Genomic DNA, 11,857 nt, shown 5'->3' on the forward strand with positions numbered 1-11,857 from the left:
TGAAAGCACTTAAGATAGATTTTTGTTCTATAAATACTCCCTTGTGGCACTCTAGATCAAAGACTGTCACCTTTAAGTATGTTGTTCTTAGATCTTCTCTTTGCTTATGCATCTCTAGACCATGTCTAGACTAGCTGTGCTGAACCAGATCCTTTGAGTCATAAGAATAAAATCTCTTGTGACTTTGCCAGATACTGCAAATGAGATCATCTTTCCCTCAGATGTTATAATAATGGTTACCTGTTTTACAGAAGTATTTAAACTGGATTTACTGATGCCTGTAAATTTACTCCAATATGTTGCTTAAACTACAAAAGCATTAAAATTCCTTTTACAAATAATTTCCACAAATAAAATAGTTACAAAATGCATAACCATGCCTCTGGATGGTCCCAGCACCTTCTTTCTTGGGAAAAGTAAGGAAGATACTAGTTGGATTTTCAAGATCTAATCTTTCAGGAGCTGTTTTAATGACCAGAAAATGGTGACTCTGCACTGAAGTGACAGTCTTTGCTGACTAATCTCTATGCAACTGGAGATTATGGTCTGATATTCACATGGTTGCACATTAATGGGAATTCTCCTTAAATACATTTTTCGGATTCTTAGCAGCCTCAGAGAACTAGGTCTTGTTGAGATTCAACAAAATGGAAACAAAACCTGAAAACTTGGATGAGGGGATTGAGTCTACCCTTAGCAAATTTGCAGATGACACCAAGTTGGGGGGGAGTGTCGATCAGCTGGAAGGCAGGAGGGCTCTGCAGAGGGACCTGGACAGGCTGGAGAGTTGGGCTGACTCCAATGGAATGAAGTTCAGCAAGGCCAAGTGCCGGGTCCTGCACTTTGGCCACAACAACCCCTGCAGCACTACAGGCTGGGCACAGAGTGGCTGGAGAGCAGCCAGGTGGAAAGGGGCCTGGGAGTTTGGATGGACAAGAAGCTGAACATGAGCCAGCAGTGTGCCCAGGTGGCTAAGAAGGCCAATGGCATCCTGGCCTATATGAGGAACAGTATTGGCAACAGGAGCATGGAAGTGATTCCTCCCCTGTACTCAGTGCTGGTGAGGCCATACCTGGAGTGCTGTGTCCAGTTCTGGGCCCCTCAGTTCGGGAAAGACATTGAGGTGCTGGAATCTGTCCAAAGAAGGGCAACCAGGCTGGTGAAGAGACTGGAGCACAAGTCCTGTGAGGAGAGGCTGAGGGAGCTGGGGTTGTTTAGTCTGGAGAAGAGGAGGCTCAAGGGTGACCTCATCACTCTCTACTACCTGAGAGGAGGTTGTAGCCAGGTGGGGATTGATCTCTTCTCCCAGGCAACCAGCAGTAGGACAAGAGGGCATGGTCTTATGCTACACCAGGAGATGTTTAGGTTAGATATTAGGAGGAAGTTCTTCACACAGAGCATGATCAGACATTGGAACGGACTACCCGGGGGGGTGGTGGAGTCACCTTTCCTGGAGGTATTTAAGAGACTGGATGTGGCACTGCCATGGTCTAGTAGATGAGATGGTGTTAGGTCATAGGTTGGACTCGATGATCTCAGAGGTCTTTTCCAACCTGGTGGATTCTGTGATTCTGTTTCAAAACTGTAATACTTCAAAATAGATGCCTTCAGAGACAGAAAAAGTGTTGATCAGCAGGATGGAAAAGCTACCAAGAGACAACATATATTTTCCTCGTATTTTTTGGGAAAAAAAGCTCATTCTGATATGGATACTTTATCTTGTAGTTCATGAAGATGACAGAGAACTGAGAGCACCTAACAGAACAGCAAGGGTAGGAAAGCAGAGAAAGACCCTGCCCGTGTGTGTCTTCAGTTATTAAGTTTTCCTCTGTACAGGGAACACTGAGTTTTGGATAACAGTATAGCAACATTTCTCTGCTGCTTACAGCCTGTAAGCTGCCAGTCTTTCATAAGGATCTGAGAGTTAACAGCAAAATGAAGGAAGGAAACTTCACAGTGGATATTAGATGATTAAAAATAATAGGAAAGGGAAAGAGAAAGGGGAGAAAAATTGAGAAAGAAAAACGGGAAAGATGTTAATAATCTGTGTCAGAACATAGAGAAAGAAACACAGGGACTAAAATACTGATTCATCCCTACTGGGGAAGACATATTGTCTATGGATGTAGAAATTTTGATATCAGACATTGATGAGGAATTGAGGAAGGCAGCTTTGGGAAATACAAATTACTGTGGTTTTGCTAGCTGTTGACTGTTACCTAAATTAATGAAAAATAGAGGTTATAGAGATCAGATATTTTAATTATTCTCTCAGGTAAAGTATTTATGGTAGAATACTCTTATTTAATCTACAAAATCTTAAGCCAATAAGTAAAACATAAATTTGACCCAAAGAAATCAACAAAGCTGTCAACTGCTGAAGAAAAAAGTTACTTCAATAAATCTAATTGTTCATATCTCTTACACTTTCATATTTGAGTTGAGAATTTTCAGTAAGTTCAATCAATGCAGAACATTTCCAACGAGCATTTCCAAAGTAAGAAAGGAATGTCTTTTCTCCAGTTATGATCTCTCAAAACATGATGTTAAATTCAGGCTGTGCTAAGAATTTTCCCTCTGCTTGTATACAAAAGGTAGAGATTTGAGAATGAGAAAGCTTATTTTGAACAAACCAAAACAGATTGAAGTCATGCCTGTCATGTCACTGCACTGCAGAGTCAGAATCAATGACAGTGTTTTGTCTGTTTCTGCCAGTTTATTTTATAAAAAATTCCCAGGCATACTTTTAAGATTATTTTTACCTGAAGTTGTCCTTAAAACTATTTTGTAATTTTCTATCCAAACATTCCTGTTTGTGCCCTTTAAAACATCACTTCTAGGTGATTGTATAAGTTATCTTCTTCTGGTGCGACTGACTGCTGCTTTGCAAGTGGTAAAGACTGGATGAGGAGGGTTTGTGATGTATCTTCTTGCGTGGGACTTGTATGCAGCCTGACTGTCTTTGTTGCAGTCAGTCATACTTAAATATGCTCCAGACACGAGGTCATACGCGTTGTTCCATTATGTACTGTGCTGTGGCTGAGGGTACTAGAGATACACGGATGGTATAAGACATCAAATACAGTCCTGTCCTCACTGGAGTCAGAAGTTTTGCTGAGGGTGTCATGGGTGTAGAACATCCTCACACACAAAACTCCCTGTTTGCATTTCTGAACACAGACCTTTCACTTCTGATAGCAATTTTCTACTTCGCTGCTTTGGGTGGTCAGCTCCTTGGACTCAGTATGGCAGGGTAATCATTACCAAGACGTGGAGTTAAAAGGTCTTAACACCTACAGGCTACACAGTTTGTTTTAGCACTGGCACCTACCAGTGTTACCAGTTCAGTGAATATATTTTGCTTTTTGGAAGTGGTGGAGGTGACACAAATGGAAAACTGTGGTAGCAGAGAAAGAGACTCTTGGGGTGGCACATGGTAGCCTAGAAATAAGTGCAGGCTAAATGGCCAACTGATGTCACTTCAAACGTGTTTTCTCTGCAGTTTGACAAGGATTTGTCTTGATTGATCTGATATTTGTGAAATATATACTCTGTTTTGCTTATTGAGACACTTGAATGTTGTTTGGACACCTTCTTGATGTGGCTTGTTGTTTGGTTTTGTTGTTGATTTTGATCAGAAGCCATCCCTACTTTAATGACAGTCTTCCCTCTCTTGATACCGTCTGCTATATGTTGTGCCCTCACTGGCAGTTTATGTGCTAGGCTGGTTGTGCCAGCTCAACAACTCTGATACTTTGTGCAAGGGTACTGAAGGGAGGATGAAAGATGACCAAAAGCAAAGTATTGCTGAAATCTACAGTTGCAACTGCCTTTTGGAGTCTGTGCTGTTACGGAGAAATGCTTTGTAACATTGCTTACTGCTGGATCTTTACAATATTACTTTGTGAATGATTTTTAACACTTATAAAAAGTTCAGTTTCTGTACTGACACAAGTGCCTTAAATATATTCATTGCAATAGTTAATTCAGTCCAGCAGATATTTGTATACTGCAAATACCCATTATTCAATCCTGCAGTTTCTCTCTACAAGTGAGAGAGTCCTTAATATAGTCCTTTCAGGACTGTAGGATGGGTGTTACCTTGAGATTCATCAGTTTTAGGGAAGTACACTAAGTATGCCTCTTTGTAGACATAATACGTGAAATTCCATCAGTACCAAAGAAAAACTGCATTTTGCTGTTATATAACTGGAAATATCTGGGATGGTTAACTGTTCAGCCTGGACACCAGAAGGTGTAATATGGCCCTTGTCCTGCTGAAGGCTGGGTGTAGGTGAGAGATATTGGTAAGATGTCCCGAGTCTTTCCCCACAAAAATCGTAGGATATGTTACAAATTTCTAGAGAACACTAACGACTACATGGTTCTAACAAAGGGCAAACACCTTTCTAGAAAATAGTGCCAATGATTGCTCTCCATTACTCCAATAAACACTTTGTTTTCATTTGTATTCATTTTCAACAGGCTCTTCTGTCCAGTTTAACTCAGTGGAAAGTCTGACGCATTTTCCTCAGTTCTGTGAGATAGTAATGGTATGTAAAGAGGACTTTCTACCATGCTCTGTAATGGAAAAGCATTGGAATTTCTACAAAGGCTGTGAAGATTTTGGATTCTAATGACTTCTTGAGTGCTAACATTTTTTTTCTTCATCATCACTTAGAAGTAAATACTTGGGCTTTTAGAACTAAGTCCTTTGTTACTGTTGTTTTGATAAATCATTTGGCCAGCCCTTGGAATGAATGGAAAGATTGATTGATTAAGTGAGGAACAGGGGAATACTTAGTAGCAGGTAAGGTTAACTGTCAATATTTAATTTTGTGCTGCAAAATTAAGAAATGGGGGAGTAGATGAGGACTGTTATACACTGGTACTTGTTGTGAATTATATTCCAGGTTGATAACTTTGTATGGAATTCAAGTTTTAATTTAAGTAACTGCCTGTGCTTGAGGGGGCAGCACAGAACTTGACATATCAGCACAAATAGTTACTTCCTACACCTAAGCCTGGAACTGCTCTGACTGAGTATGTGCTATCAGAAATGGCAGCACATGTTTGTGTAATAACATAAACTGTTGGGTTAGGCAAAAAATCAAGATGGGCAGCTTTGAAAATCACCAGGAGTTTTGCTTTGTGTGGCATGGATGTAGCACTGGAAGTGCTAGGGAAACTCCATTCATGTTCCAGACAAGTCTTTCTGACAATCAGAAAACGTGCTGGCGTGGGGCAGGAAATGCAGTTAGCCTGTTTGCAGAACACAGGTTTTTCCATCAAACAGCATCTTAGATATTCATCCCAAACTCTGCAGGGTTTCTATTTGTTTTAATTTTACAATGTGCGAATCTGTCTTAGCAGCATATTTGTAACATGTCTGACTGTTGTGAGAGTTATCTGCATTCAAATGGCATTCTTGCTCTTTCATTCTCTGGATTATAAGAGATGAAATAATAGTACCTGCTACTGCTAACTCCAGTGACTGGGATGAGAAGTACCCCTGTCAATACATAACAACGTCAGCAAGATATTTGGAGTGCAAAGAGCTGTTCTGCAGAGATATGATTAGTGGCTTAGAGAGAAGCTGGTTTAGGGAAGAGAGAGGGGTCTGTGCACACAGCTAATGCTGTGCCATAGGATGCATGAGCAATCAAAGCCTGGTGGGCTGTAAGAAAAAAGAAATGCAAATGGCCCGGAAGTCAAAAAAAGGTAAAGGCTACTGAGTAACAGGTATTTTGTAAAGGTCAGTTTCTACAGGGAAGGAAAATGGAGTGGTCTCTGCAGCAGCAAAACAAACCTGAAGGCATATTGTTTTAAAGGAAGTGTTCATTCAAATACAGCACTTTCACTGAAAAGCAGAAAATATTTGACTGTTAAAATGACCTCTGAAGTGCATGTTTGTTCAACGTTTTTTCTTGTTGCAAGATGTCTAATAAAATTAATGTACAAAACATGTGAGTATTTGACAGTAATATTTCAGTCCATTATATTAACATGATTTCCATTATATTAACATGATCACATGACCTAAGGCAGTCCTCAGATAGTGACAGAAAATTGAATTGATTAAAGCTGAGCAAAGAGGTAAAAATGCAAAGTGCTACATGAAAATCACTATCTTTTACCAATGCTGTATGTAAAAGTAAGCTACCAGTGTTTTGGGGTTTTTTTCCAATTTTTATGTTGTATATAAACATCTTGAGAAAGGCATTAGCTTGACAACATATGGTTTAATATGACTAGCAAATGTAGGATTCTGCTCCCCAAATCTTAAAACTGTGAATATTCCCCATTCTCCCTGCTGGAATCTTTTCCTTAGTGTAAGATACATTAAGATGGGAAAAACTTATCCCATAATGTTTTCTGTGTTTACATTTATATTTTTTAAGTGTTCTTTTGCATAAAAATATAACTGGTTATGACAGGTCAGATAGGCAGCTATCAGTGATCTGAACTGCAGCAGAGTAATAAAGCTTTTGCTCACAAATGGCAAACAGATAGTCCTCCCAGCCCCTTCTGCTGTTTTCATGATTCAGTTCTTTTATTAAGAGCCCCTTCTCCTCTTCTAGCCTGTGAGTTAGCACTTATTTTGCATGATGCAGGCTAAAGTAAAAAGGATATAAAATGCAAATAATAATACAAAATCCCTAGCATTATGATGCTCTTAATAAAAAGAGAACAAGATGATGCAGTGAACAAAAGCTTCAAATTCAGATTCATATTTCCACAGATTTATTTATATATTGCTAAAATGGAGGTAAAATCAGTGGGAGAGATTAGTGGCAGTGAAGAAGAATGCAAGACTCGAAAGAATAGGAATGAGGAGGAAGATAAGCAGCTGGGAGACACACAATACAACACAAGATGCATAGATTTTAAAAAGGCCAGCAGGGACCAATGTGATAAGCTGACCTCCTGAGTAACACGGGCCAGAGGTTATGAAGCTCTGTTAAGCAAAGGAAACACATGGGAAAGAGAAAAGAAATAAAGACATAGGTGCAGAGAGATATAAATTCACACTGGATAGAGGATCAGCACAAAACATTTGCACCGTCTTGGCAGGCAAAGCTGAACTGTAACCAGCAAGAGTTTTGGATGGTGGAAATGCAACTATGGGGGGGAGGATGGGGGGAAGGGGTAAATAATGTTGCCGTAGGAATTTGGATAAATTCTTGAAGCAGTTGCAGTTATCAAGTGTTTTATCATTATGACATAAAGATGACTTTTTTTCTGGTTTCCAAACCTGAGGAAAAAACCCTGTTTAAGTAGTCAAGAGAATGAGCAACTGCATATACGAAATTCAGGCCCTTTTTCTGGTCACCAGTAGTCAATTAACCAGTCAGATAGGAAGTTACATACGTGATTTGGAATTTGAAGTCTTAAATTTCTGTCCATATCAAGAAAACAAGCATGACACAGGAGGGGAGTAAAACATTTCAGAGGAATGGGACTTGGGAACTGAATTCAAAGAACTTTCAAGTTTTTTGTATCTGTGCCTTTCGGAGTTGTGGTTGTGGGTTTGGTTTTGTTTGGGGGGTTTTTTTGGGGTGTTTGTGTGTTGTTACTAAGGCTTTGGCTTTGTCTTTGGGTGAAAGTTTTACCACTTAGATCGATATTTCTGTAGCAGAGTAAACCCACAGGTGAGTTGTCCAGCATCTGTGTCCCTTTGATTTCACTTACGCATTTTTGTGGCAGGAGCTCAAGCACATAGTTACATGTAATTCGGTCACAGCGGCTTAAGCAATTATCAACCTTAAGCCGAGCTACCACAGCTGTGCCCAGCTGCACGGTCTGCACTACGGCAGCAGACAGATGCTCTCCGCTCTGGTCGTGTTTTCCACGTTTCCCTCCCAGCCGGTGTACTAGGGGTGCAGGCCCGCAAGCTCTGCCTGACCTTAAAACACTGGCCTTTGCCTGGAAGTCGCTGTGGAACTGCACTAGTCCGGTGCAGCGGCAGGTTATCTCACATTAGTAGGGCTTTAAAGCCAGACCACAGCTTGTTGGTTCAGAACTGCAGCCATCGCCGGCGCCCGGCGCCCACCCGACCCGGGACGGCTGCAGGCGGGCCCTACTCCTGGCTGTGCGCTCCCAGGGCAGCCGCGGAGAGGGCAAGGATTCCGGCCGGGGGCTCCTCCCCAGCGCAGTCCTGTCTTGCCGGCCGCAGTGTTTGGGATCCCGCAGCGCAGCCCGGCGCTTCCCCCGCCCCGCCCCCGCGCCGCGCTCGCCGGAGGGCGGTGGGGAGGCTCCTCCCGCACCCAGGTGCCGGCAGGGACCTCGCCGTCTCCTTCTCCTGCCCGCCAGGTTGCGGGGGCGGGTAGAGGCCCTTCTTTTTTTTCCTCCACGTCAAGGAGCAAAATGCTGCGCCGCGCATATGTCCGCGCAAACCCCGCGCACACAGCGCGCCCCTCCGAGCGGGGACGGCCGCGATCCGCCCCGGGTAGGGCGCGGCCGGCGGGCACGTCCCGAGGCAGCGACAGCGAGGGGGCCCGGCTCGGCCGGCCCGCCGAGCTCAGCACGAACTTGTTGCGCGGAGCGGCGCGCTGGGGCCGCAGCAGCTCCCTTCTTCCTCCCGGCGGCTTCGCCATAGGCGCAAACTTGGAGGCTCGGGGGCTGCGGCGGAGTTTGGAGGAGGAGGAGGAGAAGGAGGAGGAGGAGGAGGGAAGGGCGGGCAGCAGCTCTGTGGCTCCGCGGGAGCGCAGCGGGGCGGTGCTGTGCGGGGGCGAGAGGGCCGGGCCGGGCCGGGCGCGGCGCTGGAGCGGCCGAAGCAGCAGGAGGAGGAGCAGGGTCGGTGTCGGCGGTGCAGCGGGAAAGCTCCGGTAAGAAGGCGCCGTGTATCTTAAAAGTTAGTTACGGGGTGATTTTGCATCTCGGAGTAGAACAACGCAGAGGTTGCCGAGGGTCGTCTGGAGCCGGTGCGCACCTGCAGGCAGCCCGGCGGGCAGGCGCCTGCCCAGGTGTTGCAGCCGCATAAGCTGCTCTCGAGGAGCAACAGTTCAACCAACTTACTGTGATTTGATAACAGAAATCGGGGTTGTTGTGATGTTAGCCTTTTTTCGGTCTCTCAGTAAGTTGCTAAAAACGTGCGTGTTAGTTTGTAGCTGTGTTTAAATGTGCCACGTGCACTTAGTCATTTCGTTAGTATGGAAAGAGGCTCTTTCCTTGTGTGGAAACAAAAAGTAACAATAGTAAGAATCTGTAACAATTTTTTTTTCCCCTGGAAGGCAGACGGTAGCAGTTTCTCCCTCATTATGGGGCAGACACATTTATTAATATCAGAATAAGGTTTGAAGAAGGAGACCTTGAGGGGAACCTCCACTGTGATCCGTGTGCTCCAATGTGAGCATCTGCTCCACTGAACATCCTCTAACTCATTCCACAGACCTAGTCTGTAAAGTAGTCCATTTCGAGTGAGGCACATGTCCTTAATAGTAACATAGTGGAGGCAGTGAACAGGAAAGAGCTGCTTGCCCTCTTTCAGACTAGGAACTACAACAGTCAAATGACACTGGAGGGCAAAATATTGAAAGCAAGTATGAGAAAATGGGTTTTTTACACAATGGTCAAGTCAGCTCTAGAGTGTTCCCCCCCATATTCCCTAGTCTCCGGATGTCAGAAAATTTAAGTAGGTTAAAAAATGGAAGAACCCAAAATTTCATGAGAAATGGACAGTTGTAACCCTTGTCTTTGGCAACTATGGAGCTGTAAGAAAATGAAAGTGGAAAGAATGTGTGGAAAAGGTGTTCAAGAGTTCTGTTTCCAAGTATCTGCTTTTGAGTACTCTGAGGCAACATCCTGGGCTGGATGGGTTTGTTCTTTCATGCATGCAGCTTTTCTGAGAAGGTCATAGAAAGGGAAGTGAAATACTACTACGTTTGTGCAGCTGTGGTTTCTGGTTTAATACATCTGATACTGCTGGGGTTTGGTCCATTTCTTGTGTCTTTTTCTTTATACTGCCCAGCTGTAAAGGCATTTAAAGATTACCAACAAACTTGGCTAATGCTTTTTGAAACATGCATCATATAAATGAGCAATTCTTAAGGACTCTAACTTTTTGAAAAGCAGTAATGATGATAAGGAATACATTCAGGCTTCAGTTACTTGTGTTGGCAGCACCTTTGTGCTGGTATTACAGTGGGGATGCAAGAAAGTAGTCCAGGCACTGAAAACTGCTTATGCAGCAAGTTCTATAGATTTTGTAGATCGTACCCTGCACTGTGCATGCTATTTTCTGGCCTGATATGTGCAAATTATTCTAGTAAGTCAACAGGTTGTCTGTGATCATCTTAAAAATGCTTGGTAAAAGGCAAGAGACTATATCTCTGAAATTCTTTAAAAGCAGCCCAGATGAGTTCAGAAGAATTAAGCTTACAGCATTTGCGTAGCTGTTACAGCTACAGAAAGGCATCAGGACTCCAGCTTTTGAGGTCTTCCAGGAAATATTGATAAAGGAACTAAGAGGGACACCAGATAAGTCATAAAAAGCTCATTTCTGTGACATAAACAGCAGGGTGCTGAATCCAGCAAGGAAGTTACATTTTGCATAGCTGTCAACAAGTCAAGCCTCATCAGACCTCTCACTGAAACACTCAAAAATGAAGAGAGATTCACCAGGATTTGCAATGTGTGATACACAGGCCCCTCTGCTTTGAGTACAAGAGACATAGCTGTGAAGAAAGAGGAGCTCTGTAATTGCATCATGCCCAGACAGAAGCATCAATAAGCAGGTGACAGGGTACATACCAAGCCAGCAGAGACCCACCCATCCTCCTACACTGTGCTGTCATATTATCTAGCTGCAGTGTGGCTTGTTTGGTGTGTTAGGAAGCTAGTCCTTGGCCCATGCAGGATATCTTGCTACCAGTCAAAGACCTGTTCCTTTTGTATTGGCTGTGGAGTACAGTTGGCCTGTGTGCGTTTTTGTGGTGTCTTGTTGTTTGAGGGGGGTGGGAGAGTGTCTTTTTGCATACTTTATTGTTCAGGTAAAGACAAGTCAGCAGCCTAAAGATTATTCCAGTGATGCCTAGCTGTCTACAGACATTTTCCCATTTTACATGTGCTGGAAGCGTTTGTCTCACAGAAAATATTCTCTTTTCTTAATTTTTTAAAATCAATTAATAGCATTTGATACATTTGGCCACTACACCCTCCCATCAGACTGAAAAGAGGTAATGTTGACCCAGCTACTGTCATGCCACATGACATCTTATGCATGTGCTGGCACAGAGAGTGCCAAATATTAAGTGGAGAATCCATAAACTGTGCTCTGTATGATTTTGCCATGCTGGGGCCATCAAGCTAAGGCAGGACTGCAGGATCCCATGAATTTGTGGCACCAAGAGCCCTCTTTGGAGGTGTCATAAGCTCTTTGGAGCTTATGAGATTCAGCCTACTCTAGCCACAGATGTACAGGTTATAGTTCTGTATGAGCTGGAAGTCTGATGAAGAAGAGGCTGGTGTGCACAGTATTTTGGTCAAAATATGGATGGAGAGTTACTGCTGCTGTGCTTTCCTTGAGGGAAAATGCTGTAATAATTGTTTGTTGTATATGCAAATAGTACAGTGTTTAGTTCCTCAAATTTCTTTGTAACCATTACACACAGAAAAGTTAGGCATAATTGCCTAAAAATGTATTTCTTGCCATGTGGGAGATGTTGTATACCCTGTGAAGTACTTACGCATAGGTGAACTTGCAGTGCAGGTCATTGTATCAAAACAGAATTTCAGGAAGTATCACCAGGGTTGTGAGTCTCGTAACAGTAGCCTAAACTTCTGGTCTTGGCTTAGTGTCAGAGCTATTTAATTTATGAAATGAGCAAGACTTCCAAGACCTGAAGTGTCAGTACCT

The 11,857-nt window shown here is 43.2% G+C and overlaps 1 protein-coding gene across 7 annotated transcripts in view; it reads left to right on the forward strand.

The window, feature by feature from the left end:
• Positions 1-5,967, forward strand: part of ANKRD31 (ankyrin repeat domain 31) — a 60,206-nt gene extending 54,239 nt beyond the window's left edge. For all 7 annotated transcript variants that reach the window (XM_050328782.1, XM_050328778.1, XM_050328780.1 and 4 more), the window contains one exon: positions 4,486-5,967. In XM_050328782.1, coding sequence (XP_050184739.1) covers positions 4,486-4,637 — 152 coding nt within the window. In that variant the 3' untranslated portion in view covers positions 4,638-5,967. The remainder of the gene's footprint in view (positions 1-4,485) is intronic.
• The last annotated feature ends 5,890 nt before the right edge of the window (positions 5,968-11,857 follow it).

This window comes from Myiozetetes cayanensis, unplaced genomic scaffold (assembly GCF_022539395.1).
Source record: "Myiozetetes cayanensis isolate MyiCay16 unplaced genomic scaffold, myiCay2020 scf4, whole genome shotgun sequence".
Lineage (NCBI taxonomy): Eukaryota > Metazoa > Chordata > Aves > Passeriformes > Tyrannidae > Myiozetetes > Myiozetetes cayanensis.